We start from the raw sequence: 18,279 nt of genomic DNA on the forward strand, positions 1-18,279 counted from the left end.
AGGGCTTGGGTGAAGACAGATATGAGGCCTTCGGTTTGCAATTCATAAAAAAGAATCTGTGACAAATAGGACCAGAAATGGAGAAAACAGGGCTAGGGAAGATCTGTGTTTCCCATGGAAACTATAATCTCTATGGCAGTGCCCTGATTTTGACTTCTTCAGTCCTTTCCTCAATGCCTAACCCAAAAGTGCTAAAAACTACAACCATCTCCCCCTCCTACCTTTGCAGAAAGTAACTGTCTGTCTGACCTGAGGGTGGGGGCAGTGGCTGATGACTCACAGGTACATTGCCACTGTGCTAGCCAGGGCCAGGAGCAGGCAATGCCTTGGGAACCAGATTCCAAAATTCTGGTTGGGTTTGTGAGGCTCTGGGGTCTAAGACAGGATGGAATTAGGCAAAAGGCTCCATCAGGGCCAGAAAAGAGCCACTGTTCTTGAAAGGTAACAGGACATGTGGCTGGTATAGTAGAATGTCAGAAGATGAGAATCTTTGGCCCATTATAAAGGACTTGGGGCCGGGTCCAGTGGCTGTAACTTGTAATCCCAGCATTTTGGGAGGCTGAGGTGGGAGGACTGTTTGAGGCCAGGAGTTTGTGACAAGCCCGGGCAACATAGTGAGACCCCCATCTCTACAAAAAATAAAAGAAAAATCAGCCAGGTATGGTGGCTCATGCCTGTAGTCCCAGCTACTCAAGAGGCTGAGGCGAGAGGATCACTTAAGCTCAGGAAATCGAGACTGTAGTGAGCTGAGATTGCACCACTGCACTCCAGCCTGAGCAAGAGTGAGATACTGTTAAGAGAGAAAGAAAGAATGGAGGGAGGGAGGGAAGGAAGGGAGGGAGGGAGGGAGGGAGGGAGGGAGGAAGGAAGGAAGGAAGGAAGGAAGGAAGGAAGGAAGGAAGGAAGGAAGGAAGGAAGGAAGGAAAAGAACCTGGGTTGCTGGGATGGGGTACAGTTGATCTGTTTCCTCTTAAGGGGAATTGTTGGCAAACCTCTCTTGCTGAGGCTCTTTCTTCCGGGCCAATGTGAGAACGTGGCCATGTCAGGCTGTGACAAAATCACAAATACCTGGAAGGTGGAGGACATCTCGGAAGAAGGGTAGAAAAACGTATGTGCCTGTCACCATAACAATCTGCACCCCATGACTTGCCTTTGAATTGGCCCTTTAAGAAAACTTCCTACATCTCCTCCTTGGTGGGAAAGGAGGTGAAGGTTGAGGAGGACTGGGTAGGAGGGAGAATGGAGACTGAGGGTCAGGCTCCAGGGCAGCAGAAACCAAGAGCAGATGGTAACCAACGGATTCCTGCTACATCCCTGCTTCCTTCACATACTCTTAATATGTTGCAAAACACATTGCTATTACCCTCCCCCCTTGTTTCATGTTATAAAATACAAACAAATGACAGGGAAGATTGGTTGGCTCGCAGCCACCCACTGCTCAGAACTGTAAGGACTGCCGTTTTCTCCCTGCCATGAGACGGTGACTGTAGGGGCGCATCTTCATTTCCACAAAGGGGATAGAGAACTCGTGGCCTTTCCAATGGTACCAGTTGATGCCCTGGGTGTGAGAAAGATAAGCGTGTTAGGTCATCTCCCACCATGGAACACCCCACTTCATAAAAAGGATAATTATGGAAACAGGGAATCCACAATGTGGGGTTAGCTATTTTCAGCTAACTTCGAGGCCAAGTTCCCAATAAAGTGAAAGGGGCAGAGTCTCTTTCCAGCTTTCTCCTTAAATGTGCTGCTGGCGTGGGTCTTTCCAGGGAGCATGTTGCAGGTCATTCCTTATTGCCAGCTTTGTTTTTGGCTTCCAGCAGTGGCATGCACCAGTAGATGGTTGTGAAATCCCAACAGGGTGGAAGCATTTGGAAGAGAATAACTGTGTTTGACTGCTCACTCCTAATGGGAGACTTAGGCAGTTTCTACCTAGGATGACAAACCCTTTTGGTTTGCCCAGAACTGAGGGGTTTCCCTGATGTGGGCTGTTTCAGTGTTAACACTTAGAAAGTCTAGTTGGTCCTGCTGGTCTCCCTGTCACCCAGCCCAGTCTATAAATTTGTGGTCTCTGATAGGGAAAGATTGTCCAGTTCAGACTGGTATTTTCAATCTCTATCTTCCTGGGACCGTTTTTAGGGTCAAGTTGAGCCTGTGAAGCTGTCCTCATAACTGATAAGCTTTCTTCATGGGATCTTCTGGATAAGGGATTGAAATGGAACTTGACTGGTTATCAAGGGCTTCTCTGGGTGAGTTCCGGCTCCTGGGTCCTTTCCTTTCCTTCCTCTGGCTTCTACTCTGTCCTGATCTTATCTCATTGTCTGTATTATTTTTCTCAAGACTCCAAATATTTCTTTTTAAAGGGAAATGAAGGACTCGCATGTGCCTTTAAAACATAAAGCTAAAGGAGCACGGGTTCTACAGCTCGGGCTTATTCACAGCAGAGGTGGAGCATCACTTACCTGACTGTGCCTGGACTCCCCGTACTTCCCATTGAGGTTGGTCCGGTGGCAGTTCTTATACCACCATGCTCCCTTGTATGACATGGCACAGTTGGTCACTGCAACATCATTGTCTCTATCCTCTGTGGAGAAAGGGCGTCCTTGATGATAGCTGAGGGAGTCCCCTGCAAAAAAGATACATTCATGAGACTCTCCCATTTATTACTGCTTTATCAGGATTTTCTGGACATTTGACCCACTTCCAGCAAACCTGGCTTCCACTTATGGAGCCTTCCACTTACCTTTTCATTTTCACCCAGTTTTTCAGCATGGCTCTACTGAACTCTTAATTCACCTTACCCCCAGGGCCAACCACTTTCATGCTACAATCTCCAACCAACTTCCTAATCCCTTTGACCACTTTTGCTGAGAACTTTCTCCACTTAGCCCCATCTCATTGCCCACCCCGCCCCCAACCCTCAGCTGTTTCCTCCAGGCCTGCACTGGGACACGGGCCACTCATGGTTCCTCCTGTCTTCAGAGGAGATGGCAATGAGCCAGGCAGACTTGGGCCATTCTGGGTCACCACCATGCAGCTTCAGCCTGGCTTCTCCCTGCCTCACCAGGCCTGCTCAGATGACACCCAAGAACCCACATTCTGAACTTGAGGCCACATGGGAAGAGGGACATCAGCAAATTAGAGTTCCCAATCATAAGAAATAGGATGATGAAAAAACCATAACCATGTCAAAGGAGAAGTGCTTGGGACATCTGGGCTGTATCTTGGGGAAGAGCGGACTTCAAGAGGGACACATGGCCTATGATCACTGTCACCAAATATTTGATGGGCTATTGAGAAAAAAAATTAAATAAATTCTGTGGGGAAGTACGAGGATTAGTAGGTGAAGATGACATTTTTGCAGCCAACAGACACATGAAAAAATGCTCTTCATCACTGGGCATCAGAGAAATGCAAATCAAAACCACAATGAGATACCATCTCACACCAGTTAGAATGGCGATCATTAAAAAGTCAGGAAACAACAGGTGCTGGAGAGGATGTGGAGAAATAGGAATACTTTTACACTGTTGGTGGAACTGTAAACTAGTGCAACCATTGTGGAAGACAGTATGGTGATTCCTCAAGGATCTAGAAATAGAAATACCATTTGACCCAGACATCTCATTACTGGGTATATACCACAGGACTGTAAATCATGATGCTATAAAGACACATGGACACGTGTGTTTACTGCGGCACTATTCACAATAGCAAAAACTTGGAACCAACCCAAATGTCCAGCAGTGATAGACTGAATTAAGAAAATGTGGCACATATACAACATGGAATATTATGCAGCCATAAAAAAGGATGAGTTCATGTCCTTTGTAGGGACACAGATGAAGCTGGAAACCATCATTCTGAGCAAACTATTGCAAGGAGAGAAAACCAAACATCACATGTTCTCACTCATAGGTGGGGAATGAGCAATGAGAACACTTGGACACAGGGTGGGGAACATCACACAATGGGGCCTGTCATGGGGTGGTGGGAGCGGGGAGGGATAGCATTAGGAGATATAACTAATGTAAATGACGAGCTAATGGGGACAGCACACCAACATGGCACATGTATACATATGTAACAAACCTGCACGTTGTGCACATGTACCCTAGAACTTAAAGTATAATAATAAAAAAAGAGGTATATTTAGGCTAAATATACAAGGAGAAATTCCCTAAATATTAGAGGTGTTCACAAGTGGAATAGACTGCTTAAAGAGGTGGTGAGATTTCTATTCTGAGGGGCAAACAGAGGCTGCGTATTCTCTTTTGGGGATATTGTGCAGGGGGCTCAGGTAAATTGTGTATTTAAGGTGAGGGATCAGAGTGTAATTAAATTATAATAATTGATAAGACTTTTAGCAGGGTCAGGATTTGTGGCTAGGGATGTTGTGGAGGGGCCCATGCTATTTATTGAATGAAAGAGTCTTGGGTGCTTTTGAGCTTGCTTTAAGCGAGGAGAGACCTATTCTGATTCTGTGGCTTCTGAGTCTAGGCTCACAGTGGCCACTCAATGCCTCCAATGCTTCCCACCACAACTTAACTCTCAAGAGGTTGATCTTTATTTTGTAGGGAAGGCTGACGCCCTCACTGGGGAGGCCCTAACTCAACATGTCATGATCTTTATCCCATCTTCTTTGTCTTCCCCTTCCAGTCTCCAGGGACTCAGATTTTATGCCCATCTAGAGTTAACCCCACCATCTACAACTCCCTCTTTCCCATCTCTTCCAGATCCTGGAAAAGTTAAAACATATTGCTTACTTTTTCCTTTTTCTTTTATTTATTTTTATTTTTAATTTATTTTTTGTGTGTGAGATAGAGTCTCGTTCTGTCACCCAGGTTGGAGTGCAGTGGCACAATCTTGGCTCACTGCAATCTCTGCCTCCCAGGTTCAAGCAATTCTCTTGCCTCAGCCTCCTGAGTAGCTGTGATTACAGGTGTACGGCACTACACCTAGCTAATTTTTGTATTTTTAGTAGAGACGGGGTTTCACCATGTTGGCCAGGATGGTCTCGATCTCTTGACCTCATGATCTGCCCACTTCGGTCTCCCAAAGTGCTAGGATTACAGGCGTGACCCCGGCCCTTTTTCTTCTATCTTTTTTTTTTTTTAAATTTTCACCTCCTCTCACCCTAAGTCACATTCATATCTTTTGTCTTAAAAATTATTAGATTAATCTTACTCCTTAATGATTATTTCTTTTACCATCAGTTCCTTGATTATGCGGTCTCCACCCACATCCTATCTTCTCACTCCCTGCCCCTCCCTCTGTCATCTAGAATTTGTCCTCATTATTCCCCTGGAGCAGTTCTCTCCAGCTTCCACTCTGAGGTTGCCTTCCACTGTGGCAGACATGCTCCCAATGTTGGTCTTTACATCCTCCCAAAGCCTGGCTCCCCTTCCCATTTCTGCCTCATATAGCCACCTCATATGTTTAACACTGTTCAGATTTATAATATCTTTTTCTTAATTCGCAACGTTAGTCAAGACTCCTACTGTCTCCCATTAGGACCAATGCAGCAGCCGCCAGCCGCTTTATGTTCTTCGCTTGGACTTACTTTATCCTGTTCATAGCTGTCACAGGGATCTTCCTAAACCCCACTTCTATTTTTCTTCTTGGGACCTACAATGGCCCTCCATTGCTACCATGTGAAGACTGAATTCTTCTGCCCCTTGATTTTCCAGCTTCTGTATCTGGCTCTACCTGCCTCACCAATCTTCTCTATTCCTCCTGAATTTACACTTTGCCCTGCTCTGCCAGTCCCTTCACAGCCTCCCCTCCTCCACAGCATCTGCACCTTCTGTAACTTCCAGGGTTTGTTTTCCTTACTATGGGAATCCCAGTTGAATGTAGCTGCCTTTATGATGCCACCCTCCACCACCCAGACTCCCCTTCCACGAACACCCCTTAAACTAGAAATGAGAGGCCAGGCACGGTGGCTCATGCCTATAATCCCAGCACTTTGGGAGGCCGAGGTGGGTGGATCACCTCAGGACAGGAGTTCGAGACCAGCCTGGCCAGCATGGCAAAACCCCATCTCTACTAAAAACACAAAAATTAGCTGGGCGTGGTGGTGTGTGCCTGTAATCCCAGCTACTTGGGAGGCTGAAGCAGAATTGCTTGAACCTGGGAGGCAGAGGTTGCAGTGAGCCAAGATCAAGCCACTGCACACCAGCCTGGGTGAAAGAGTGAGACTGTCTCAAAAACACAAAAACAAAAACAAAAAAACTAGAACTGAGTACCACTGATTGCGTGATGAGTTACTTCCTATTTCTTTTTAAAACTAGACATTTAGTTTTTGTAAAGGCCATGTTTTATGCTTCTATTGAGTCCCCACAACTTGCACAATAAACTTTTAGGAGCTGCTCAGCAACCTCTGATTGATAACTTAGTTTGGAATTTTCAGTTCTGATCCAAGCAGCATCCTAGAAACTTGAATGTTTGCAGCCTTGGGAAATGAGGAACAGGAGAAAAGGCTGAACTTGGATCGGAGGCCCTGGAGACGGGTTGATTCAGAAGGCCAGCAAAAATGAGAAACTACTAAAGATAAGGTACAGGAGAATTGGGCGATATTAAATGCCAGAAGAGAGGGGATGGGCTCTTCCTCCCCAGAAACCTTCTGATCTAGAAAGAACAACCATTGTGTGATGTTGCCTAGGGATGATGGCAGCCTAACGAAGCCCAACTTTTCAACTTTTGAAGAAGATGAACTGAATATTTGAGGTGAGAGATGAGACCCTAATTAGCTGATGATGAACAGCCAAACTGTTGGCAGGATCTCCCCCTGAGACATGACAGTAGCATGCAGTCCACCTGTTCTGGCCTCCATAGGCCCCAAAGCAAGACAGAGCTGGAACAGAGGGAGCAAGGGCCAGGCCCAAGAAAGGCAAATGAAAGCACAGGGGGATGAAGAGGAGGGAGGGAGGGGGTGCTGTAGGGAAGTTGGAAGGCTGGCTTCTTTTCCTATAGGGGAAATCAGAATGGCTTTTCTATAGGCACAATTGTAATCTTAGAAGTGAATAACATCAGGTGATTTTTTAAATGATTTAGTCTGGCATCTTGTTTAATATGCTCCATTTCAATGGCTGTTTTATGCCCAAAGTGTGTCAAATTGGGCCTTTTGTTGGGGGCACTTCAGGCTGATGTCATTGCTGTTGGAAATGATCTCAGACGTGAGCATAAGAAAGGAAAGCATGTCTTCTCTTTGGAGTATCTGGCTAAAAAGAGAAATAATTGAACAGATGCAGTAACTAGAAGGACAACACCCTAATTCTCTTCTTAATTTCAAGAGTCATAAAAATGTTGCTAAAATTACACACCAGCATTTAACCCTAAAATTGGTGTTAATGAAAGGGCCAATAATTCCAAGTATCAAACATTAGAATATTTAGAAAATCACGTTTTATGAAATGTGTTATGATAGAACACAGGAAACAGATTGGCAAAGCCCAAGAAGCAGACTGGATGTTATGTTCTGAAAAAACTACTAATGCAACCAAGCTTGATGAGATGGTTGTTCTGCTTGGTAGAAATAATGTAAAAATCTACACAGAAAACCTGACCATCTATGTGGTTCTTGCGGAGGAATGAAAAGGGACATGGCCAATGAGGAACAGGTAAGTGACATCATTTGCTCCTTGACCAGGTGTTAGCATGACCGCTGATGGCCAGGGCAGAGTGTTGGGGGCATCTCAGAGAGGGGCGACTTCTGTACGATTTGCACTAATTCAAAGATAGTTTTCCTGGATGTCATTGCATGGGAGATTTCTACCCAGACAGTGGATGATTCTGCTCTCACTGCATAAGAGCCCATAGTGACTAATCTAAACAAGCAAAACAATCCTTCTTCGTCTTCACACTGCATCTTTTTTAAACTTTAAAAGCACATTCACTCTACTGGTCTCATTTTTTTTTTGACTACTCAGTGAAGTAGGGCAGGCATCCTTATTACAATTTTCCAGATGGTGAAACTGAAGTCCTGCAAAGTTGCTTTTAGGTGAGTGGCCAGGGAGAGCTGGGACCACTGCCAGTGGTTCTGAGTGGCATGGCCCTTCTCCCTGGCCAGCAGTGAATGCAGGAACTCTGTGGGTGCTGCTGCTTCCTGAGGCAGCTTAGGCCTAGAATCTGGGGGCTCTTGTCCCATGCCCACTGCCCGTGGGGTCTGCTCAGGAGCCATAGGTACCCGCAGTGCCGTTGTAGCTTCCTATGCGGAGTTTGTACAGGTTTCTGTTGTCCTCGACAGAGAACCTGTCGTAGGAGGCGAAGGCGGCCTCCTGGCCATCCCGCATATCCACGCGCAGCTCATAGCGGCCCTGGGATGTAATCCTGTGTATGTTGTCCAGCCCTGTGGAGAAGAGCAGAAAATACACTGAGACTAGCCCCCAGCAGCTTTGGAAAATGGGAGGGAAATGCGTCTGTGGCCTCAAAACATGTTACAGGGAAGAGGAGGGGACTCCAGATTGCTTTTGCTCTTGGCGCTTCACAGGTTGCTATCAAATGGACCCTGCCAGTCTCTGAATTTCTTCCTGCAAAGAGGACAGTCCAGGTCTGCCGATGGGTTTCCAAAACAGGAAACTCAAGGGTTCTAATACCTCCTCTTGACCCAGTAACTGACAAGCCCTGAGCCTCAGGATTCCTGGCCCCAACCCCTCTCACCTCTTCTGCCAAACCATGGTACTAGAAGAAAATTACAAGAGGTATTACATGGATGTGAGTCCTTGGGCATGAGTGATCAAAAACATGAGGTGAAAACATTGATTAGAGGAGTTCAGAGCATCTAGAACATCTTAACATCTCCTAGTAGCATGCACGAAGGGCTCTGTCGACCTTTCCTTACACTGCCTCTCCTGCCCCCAGCCTAGGCTTCCTGGGGCTCCATAGCCAGGTCACAGAATATTATTCTCTGCCTCCTGACTCCAGTCCCTTTCTCTCTAATCTGCCCGCTACATTTGCACTGCTACCTTTCCACTGGCCTTTTCAGCCAGTTACCCTCATTCATCTGCTTCCTCCTTTGCCTCTAAGCTTCCCAGGCCTTGGTCTAATAGATTCCTGTAAGGTGCAAACCTTTGTAAGTCCCTGAGTTAGGCAGAGTCCAGACCCCCCTTGGTGATATGGTGATATATATTTTCTTTCTTTCTTTTCTTTCCTTTTTTTTTTTTTTTTTTTTTTTTTTTTTTTGAGACAGAATCTCACTCTGTCACCAGGCTGGAGTGCAGTGACACAATCTTGGCTCACTGCAAGCTCCATCTCCCAGGTTCACACCATTCTCCTGCCTCAACCTCCCAAGTAGCTGGGACTACAGGTGCCCACCACCACGCTCGGCTCATTTTTTATATTTTTAGTAAAGATGAGGTTTCACTGTGTTAGCCAGGATGGTCTTGATCTCCTGACCTCGTGATCCGCCCACCTCGGCCTCTCAAAGTGCTGGGATTACAGGCGTGAGCCACCGCGCCTGGCCGATATTTTCTTATTTACATTTTCTTGCCTGCTTGTCATGATCAGCCATGCCCTGGGACTCTCCAATTTTGATCTACCTGCCCAAACTTTGAACCATTCATCTTATGTTGCTGGTAATTTCTCTGAGTCCTAAGTTTTATCTGCTTACTGAACTAGAGTCCCCTTGCTTTGCTGTGATATCTGATATCTATTTGAGTATGCCATGATTTAGAATCAAACAATTGCAGAGACTGAAGGGAATTTAGTGGTTACTCAGGCCAGTCTCTTTGTTTTGCAGAAGAAGAAGCTGAAATCCAAGAGAGGTGAGATGATTGGCTGAAGGCCATACAGGTCTTTTGGCTTTCCTGTCCCATTTGAGACTTAGAGTTTTATCTTGATTACAAGTCAAGGGCTATTTGACTGCTGTTTGCTGTTGGCTGAGTTGCTAACCCACAACTCACCGTAGACTTGTGCTTGTGCAGATGTAGTAGATGCTGATGGTGCCTTGCTGTGATGCCTTTAATTGGCAGATAGATCCATCCCCCAAGCTGCTACAAGTGTTGGCTGTTAGCAACTTGCAGCTGCCTTCTTCTTGGAAAATTGCCCTTGACCAAATGGGAGTCACTTCATCCTGGAAGCTAAGCTCTTTCCCCCATGTCATGGAGCAGACCTCCATCAATGACTGATGTGGAGGGGTACAAAAGCTTGGCCTCCTTGCCTAAGTGGTGACCAGCTCTGAGGAGCAATTCATGCTCCCAAGTTTCCCTAGGGATCACACTGAAGGGAGTCTCCAGCCAAAACCACATTTTTGTAGTTTTCTCTGCCCTGTTTTGGTTCCCCCATTCCCTTCTCCCTGGTGAACTCCCCCAGTAAGTCACTTGAACAAGAATTCCTGTTTCGATCTCTGTTTCTAGAAAACCCCGTATAGGACATAAACTATGGGTCATAGTGTTATCCCCAACCTGAGTATTGCTCCCAAACTACACTGCACCAGGCCTAGCCTCTTCAAGAGCCCTCCCTGTCTCCCTCTTACCTACATCATCAAGTGAAGACTTCTGTTTCCGATTTTTAAGTTCCCTACTTGCCTCTATTCAACCCACTCACCTCATTGTTTTCTTTCCCTCACTTGCACCTTTCCTCTCAGTGAATGGGTTTCCTCCCTGGCCTCGGTTTGCAGTTGTCAGAAGAATTCCTGCCTTCCCTCCTTTTCATCATTTTCCTCCCTTCATTCCTCTGACTGATTTATCCCTCAGTGCCTTCTCTAGGAAGCTGGTCTCTTCCGTCTTTGAATATCTGTGGCCTTCTTTTCAGTGGTTCATAGGTTAGGACAGTGTTTCCCAGTGTGGATGGCATCTCTGATGACATGAGATATATAAGGCACTAAATAGCCTTCAATAATCAGAAGAAAGGTATTTCCAGATTTAATCTGAGTCTTTTGTAATAGATCAAGGAAATACCTTAACCCTGATCCTAACCTTCACTCACAATCTCAGTTTGGTTCTAGTATTTTAGTGGTTTGTTTAGCATGAAAAGCATGAAACACTTCCTAATCTCCATTTTTAACACCATCACCACTGCCAGCAACAACAGGCTTGGAGTCCCTGTATTTAACTGTCACTTAATACTATTAATATAGTTTTCTCTTAATTGCATTTATTTTTGAGGCTTTTTTATTTATGACACATGATAACTAGCTTTCTATTTTTGGCAATGCTATAACATTTCTTTTAAAAATATATTTAATTAAAGAGTAATCTATAGAAATTTTAAGTGCATGATAGTTTATGTATTTCAGAAAATATGACACAAATTGTGAAAGTGGTATACAGCTGCTCAGCTTTGGGAAATGTGAGTCCTGTCCTGTCTGCTTATGGATGTATTGATTCATGGGTATTACACTTGTCTCCTAAGTTGCTTGCTGATGCTTTGAAGGTAAGAATATTTTTCAATTTGTTTGACTTTTATGTCAATGTTTTTGTGTGGCATTTACCTTATATTTTTATTGTCTGTATCAGCAAACACAAATCTGTGGATTTAAAATGCATTCAATTAATTCTGATCATTGATTGATTTATTGATTATCTACATTTTAGGTACCTACTATCTCCCAGGCACTGTCATAGGTATATAGGTAATGGGGTTAGAAGATAAATAAGAGGTGGTCCCAGCCCTCAATAAAGCGCACATAGCAGAGACAGATGGGAAGTAAAATGGACACTATGATCTGTGCCAGACAAGAAGGAGTGGCCACTTCTCCCACAGGCAATGGGGGAGAAAACTGGTGAGGACCGGCTCTGTGGAGGAGAAGGTGCTTAGCTGTGTCTCTGAATATACACAGATGGCACTCATCACACAAGGCATGTGGGGAAAGGAGGACGGTTGGCTTGGAGTGCTCCCGGCAGAGGAAGCATCGGTAGTTGTGCATATGTGGAGTTTGGTGTTGGAGAGGAGTGAGGGGAAGAGCAGGTGAGGTACTTAGGGTGTAGAGGAGGCTTCAGAGGCAGGTGAGAGAGGGCCTGTACTTTGGCTAAGGCATTGGGCCTTCTCCTGGTGGTAATGTGGAGTCACTGAAAAGTTTTACAAAGGGGATTAGCTGTCACTCATATTTGGGGTGTGAGGAAGACCATTCTAGTGGTCAAGAACCCACCTTTGCAAAGATCATGACAGTGAGAGAAGTCTAGCATGGCTGACTCCTTCTTGGTTCTGGCCTCACTGGCTGGCTGCCCTCCTCACTCATTTCTGGGCATAGGCCAAGCTAACCATGGGAGGAATTCAGTTTATAGTTTAATTTTAAAGCAAGGATGATAATAGTCCCTCCCTAAAACTGCTCCCCTCCTTTTTCAGGGACTGAAACTACCTTTGTAAGACTAATGAAAGGCCAAGAGATTAGGATTACGGGAGGGACCTGAGTTCTGCTAAACTGTAGGCATAGTTTCTATAATCCCTTACTGCTCAGGGTCATATGGCCAGAGATTTGTGACTTTTCCAGTTGCTCCTATAGATAACAGCACTATTGCAGACTGGTCTTTTGAGATGTTTTTCAGACTTTTGCATTCAGGCAACCAAGTGACCCCACCTGGACCAGTGACACATGACTCAACTGGGCCTGCCTCCCCCAACTAAATGCAGACTCAGTGCATGAGGAACATTTTCCACAATCCTATGATTTCATTCCCAACCAGTTGGCAGTACCCATTCCCTAGCCCCCTGCCCACCAAATTATCCATAAAAACCCTAGCTTCTGAGTTTTTGGAGAGATTGATTTGTGTAATAACTCCAGTCCTTCCACTTGGTGGCCTTGTGTTAATTAAACTCTTTCTTTACTGCAATAATGCTGTCTCAGAGAATTGGGTTTATCTGTGCAAAAGGCAAGAAGAACCTGTTGGGTGATTATAGCCATGTGGGCAATGGGGTAGTCCTAGAAGCAGAGAGGCCGTTAAGAAGCTTGTTATCTAGGCATCCAGGAGAAGATGGTGAGAGGAGATAGTGGCAGGGAAGACAGAGAGGAGACCACAAATATGGAACTTGATAATTAATCTTTTCCTCTACCTCCCTTTTTCCATCATTATGAAAATCTAACTAAGAGGGGGACACAGGTCATAATAAATGGGTCACCTTCCAGAACTTGGCACCACCACCATCTGCCTGGCTTGGATGTGTGTTTACCATCTCACGCCAGTTTGGTTCTTGATCTATATTTCCTGCCAGTGTCAGACCTCTAGGAAATTGTCAGTCACCTCTAATGCCACTTTCATTTTTTTCCCTTTTCCTTCCCAGGTCAGGTAATAACATTCCCCAAGGAACTAAGTGGAGTGGCTGGCCTCATTTCTCCCCTGACCTGTAGGCTGGCTGGCTGGTTGCCTTGCTTCTGGGAAATGGCCAGGCAGTCTGTTGCTCCCTGTGCCCCTCCCCCACCAGGCAGCTCATTCCCTTTGTAGTAGCCTCATGTCAAAACCCATCAGAACAAGAGACTATTAATGAGGATGGGAAGAGACAGAGAAAAGAGGAAAACACCACAGTAAGATAAAAACAGATCAATAGTGAAGCTAAACAGAGCAAGAGGTTCTGAAAGCAATTCAGGAGCTGTCAGTTTCTCAACAAACACAGGGTTTCTGATAATCTCAGATGGACACAAAAAGGAGAGAGATGGACAAAAAGCCAGAGAAGCACGTCAAGGGAAAGCAATAAGGAGGCTTTACCTAGCCAGAACTCATCCTCCAGGTTCCCGAAGCCAACACGGTAATCAGCCCATTTCCGGAAAAAATCAGTTTGGCCATTCTGCCGCCTCTGAAATACCTATGAAGGAAAGAAAGAAAAAAAAAAAAACCCAAGGAGATGCTAGGGAAAATAAACTGTGATAAGTAAAATTGATATAACTGGGTTTTATATCTGCAATGACAAAGATGTCCAAAGAAGGAACATTTCAGAGCAGAGCTCAGTATTTACACAGCAATTTTTGTAGGAGATGCTCAGAACACTTCTCTTGAAGTGTAGAGGCCCCTGATGAATAGGCTCCAGTGCGATGTTGACACTAATTTGCACCCCTGCAATGTAGAAAGGACTCAGGATACATATCAAGCCCTAAATATCAGGGGAAATAGGCTTGGCTCTCAAATGAATCTTTTGCACTACAGAGTGCAGTAGAAAGCATTTCTCACCAAAAGAATAGGACCTACTTCAAATCAGCTAGTAACTGTCATCGGCCTATTGCAGGCAAAGCAATATTGCATATCATTCACTTTCTGAGCTGTTTAAGTGCTTATTTTATTTAACCTCCAATATATCAACCTTGGCTTCAATTTCCAATTATGCTTTAAGAAGGAGGCACAAATACGTCAGAAACATAAAAGAAAATGTCTCCCAAGAGTAGCTGTTATGAGCACATCACCATTCGAAACCTACCCGTTTTGTACCAGGAAACATCCAGCACTGTTAGCAGAGTGAGAGAGGGAATCCAAAGAAGGGTGGAGGGGCTGGTTTTCCATCCTAAAGCGATTTGGCTAATATTGGGCTGCTTTAGGGCCAGGCGGTGGGAACTCCCGGCTGCCCCGACAGGCTTACATTAAGGAGGCTGCCCTTATTTTCCCTCACTCTGTATTGCCCTATCAGGCATCGGAGGAGGGTGGTGACAGGAAACAGTGTCTCTCTTTTCCTGACCACTGGTGCTCCCTGACGGTTGTGACGGCTCTGGGGAAGAACCAAGGAGACCCCGGGAAGAATGGGGAAGGGGAGTCAGCTATCCATGTTTGGGCCCTCATCTGCTTTCCCATACGCAATCCTCAATTGGAGGCTTCTGATCATCTCTCTGTGGCAGTAATCACCTCTTCATACAGAAATACTTTTCTTCCACTGCCTTTTTGTTTGTTTTTGTTTTGCTTTTTGAGTCTTACTCACTCTGTCACCCAGGCTACAATACAGTGGCATGGTCTTGTCTCATTACAACCTCCACCTCCCGGGTTCACGTGATTCCCCTGTCTCAGCCTCCCGAGTAGCTGGGACTACAGGCATGCGCCACTATGCCCAGCTAATTTTTGTATTTTTAGTAGAGATACAGGGTTTTGCCATGTTGGCCAGGCTGGTCTCGAACTCCTGGCCTCAAGTCATCCACCCTCCTCGGCTTCCCAAAGTGCTGGGATTACAGGAATGAGCCACTCTGCCCAGTACCTCCACTACTTTATTATAGATGCATTTCTCAGCAGGCAAGATCCTTGGGCCCAACAGAGCTGCTACTGCCTTTCCCCAGCACCCTCCTGCTTAACTGTCCTTTCTTCCTCCTCCTTCTGTAAGGACAGGTATAGTTATTCCTTTCCCTGCCTGGCCAGACAGATGATTGAACTGCTGAACGAGGGCCCTGAGGGCAATGAGGAGCCCCAAGGTGGACATATGGGGCATGATAACAGGATGGCCAGAAGGATGGTGAAGTTGGCTTGGCAGGTGCTGAGCTAGGTAGACTAGAACACCGAGGATGCTTCCGTGCAAGGAGAGCAGCCGCCTGTACTTACAATCCAGCCGCCCCCGTCGGTGGTCATATCACAGTACACTTGTAACTTCTGGCTCAGCTCCCCATTGAGGAAGATGGGGTAAACCCCACTCAAAGTGTCTCCATTCATCAAATGCTGGGCACAGTCTTGAGGATGAGGGAACACCCGGCCCCCTGCAAGGAAAATAGACAATGTCCAGAAAGGATTCTTTCTCTCACTTTGCATAAGAGCTCCTTGGATCATAGAAGGTCTTAGCAGGCCTCCTGGTACATCATCAACAGCTGCAAGAAATCCTCAGTGGAGCTCAAGGTGTGAATGTGGGGACTTGGCATCCTCTTGGATTTCCCTTCCTCAACTGTTGTTAGACTTATCAGACAACATACAGTTTCATGGGATCTGAGGACTAAAGGGCTGAGTTTATGGTCTAGCTCCACCAGTTACCTATTTATTGGACTTTAAGTAAACCAATTGGGCATCAGTTTTCCTATCAGTAAAATGAGGATAATAAAAATCTCCCCCTTGAAGGGCAAAGATGTGTTAATGCAGCTAGTGATTGGTTACTCAGGCAATGATTACAGATGCATGGGCCAAAATAAATCACTGCAGTCTCCACCTTTCAAAAGGATGAGAGGCATCTGAGCAAAGCTTTCTATCATCTTTACAGTAGCCATTAAGGAATGCCCAAACAAGCTCGGCATTAGCAAGAAGATGAATTATCTATTCCTTGTACAAAATAATCTCCTGACTGGACTAAACAATCAAGTGGCCATGCTTTACAGTTCAGTTTAAGTTTAAGGAGGGGGCAGGGGAAGTAAATTGCAGCTCATCTTTCAGAGAGAACAGCCCAATTTGTAGAACAATATCTAATTAGCTGAAAGAGGAGTTTAAATCCTGTGTCTTGAAGAGCTTAGCTTCAGGGCAAATTTTAATGCTGACCAGGAAAGCGAACCAGCAGAAAGCCCGCGGGAGGAGCTTTTCTGGACTGCAGGAGCTGCTAGAGCAAGCTAAAGGCAGAGCTTGTTGTGTGGGAAAGGGTGGTTTGGGTGCTCTGTAAATAGAATGATCTTCTGGGTTAACGAAGGGCATGCTGCGATTGATCTAGTTCTGCATCCTTGAACTGTTGCAGTCAAGAAGAGAGGCGGTGGAGGGACAGCACGTGTCAGTCACTGCAGTGTCCCCTAGTGGCAGAACCGGTGCACTACAGGTGAGACATAGGGCCCGCTGATGAGTCAGAGTAAGTGACAGCCCAACGCCACCCACGGATGGCAACATAGCAAACTCACTGAAAGCCCTGATCATCTCAGACCCCATTATAGATCACCAGTGAAGCCTCCTATGTCTGGAAGAGGTGGTTGGAGTCGGTTTATGGAAGGCCCCCCGGAGATGTGTTAACTGGTCCCCACCCCCCCACACCAGGACTGCCCTTCAACTTGCTGCCACTGCCCTCCCCACCCTGCCCCTGTGGAGGGCGCACCCACCTACCATAGTTTAGAACAAAGGCATTGCCTACTGCAGGCATGGTTATACCAGGGAATGACAATATATTTCTATAAAACCTGTCCTTTACCAAGTGTTTTTATTTCCATTTAATTCTTGCAAGAAACTTGAGAGGAACGCAGATTGGTATAGATATACTTATTTTACAGAGAAGGAAACTGCACTTAGAAAGATTACATGACTCAGATTGCTGGAACTCACATTTTCAGATGGGTTAAGTGCTCTTTGCACCCTACTAAAGCAGGAAATATAGTGTATGATAGAATTTACTGAAGATAGAAATCTATGCATACAGCAAAGTATTAATTAATACCTGCATTTATCATACAAGCAAAAAGACCCCAAAGATTAAAGATCTCAAAAATTTCTATGTTCAGATCAAATATCCATACCCTCTCAAACTGATTTCTTTAATAGCTGCAGAAAAGCTAACTGTCATCTGCAGCATGTCCTAGAACTCTTCACAGTTCCCGATGCCACCTACCCCTAGAGGCTACAGTTACATTTCAGGAGACAGGTGTGAGCTGTCTCTGTCCCCTCTCCCTGCTGCTTTGGGAGCACTGCTATTATCTCCTGGCTTCCTGGTCATTCTTGACCTGGACTCTGGAACATCCAGCCTGTCTGCCTTTCTTTCTCCTCTTTCCTCTCACTGATTTTCTCATTTTAGAAGATCAGCAATTAATGCCCTTGGTCTTTAGCTTATTCCTAAGGTATGCACTAATAGTCCTTTTTCCTGAAGAAAGGTTCTTCATTCAATAAACTCAGCTTCCTGAAGGAGCCAGAACCCCAAATTTCTTTCCAATATCAATGTCTCCCCAACAAAACATCTCCCCACAAATCTCAAAATGACAGTCTCATACAAATACACATATAAATCCAAACATCAGAATGGGGAAAGAAATGATCTCACGCAGCCTTCTTCATATTGATGATGTAGGTTGATTTAATATTTATATTAGAGATACTTTGTAAAGGCTCAAACATATTAGTTGCTTTAAAGCGAGACTTACAAATACAGTAAACTGAGATGACTTGGAGAAGGGGAGTTTTGAATACCTGAATGGCTATCATAAAAGAGTGATTCATTTTTTAAAGTTAGAAAATAAGAATAAAATTATCTGAAGAAAAAAGTGTTTTCTAAGGGGCGCCAAAACACTGGATGGGATAAAATCCCAGATTATACCCTGGGAGAGGAAGGACCATGCTTTCTTCCTTCCAGCCCGGCAGTGATCTTGTTGGTTGGGAGGGAGGCTCCCCAGATGTGCATGAGGCAATGATGCATGGTTGCTGGGTGTGCTTGCCTTCCCTTTGACAAATTGCAAGGCCATTTGGTTGTTTATAGATTCCATTTGCTGTGATTTAG

At 45.3% G+C, this 18,279-nt stretch overlaps 1 protein-coding gene across 2 annotated transcripts in view; it reads right to left on the reverse strand.

Moving 5' to 3' along the window:
• Positions 1–894: 894 nt before the first annotated feature.
• The window catches only part of TNR (tenascin R), a 419,993-nt gene continuing 402,608 nt past the window's right edge, over positions 895–18,279 (reverse strand). Inside the window, exons 19-23 of one of the 2 annotated variants that reach the window (XM_010367389.2) lie at positions 15,441–15,592; positions 13,638–13,734; positions 8,186–8,347; positions 2,460–2,623; positions 895–1,558 (exon numbers count right to left, since the gene is read on the reverse strand). In XM_010367389.2, coding sequence (XP_010365691.1) covers positions 1,439–1,558; positions 2,460–2,623; positions 8,186–8,347; positions 13,638–13,734; positions 15,441–15,592 — 695 coding nt within the window. In that variant the 3' untranslated portion in view covers positions 895–1,438. The remainder of the gene's footprint in view (positions 1,559–2,459; positions 2,624–8,185; positions 8,348–13,637; positions 13,735–15,440; positions 15,593–18,279) is intronic. The other variant, XM_030936693.1, reaches the window with a different exon arrangement.

The sequence above is a fragment of the Rhinopithecus roxellana genome, chromosome 8, assembly GCF_007565055.1.
Source record: "Rhinopithecus roxellana isolate Shanxi Qingling chromosome 8, ASM756505v1, whole genome shotgun sequence".
NCBI lineage: Eukaryota > Metazoa > Chordata > Mammalia > Primates > Cercopithecidae > Rhinopithecus > Rhinopithecus roxellana.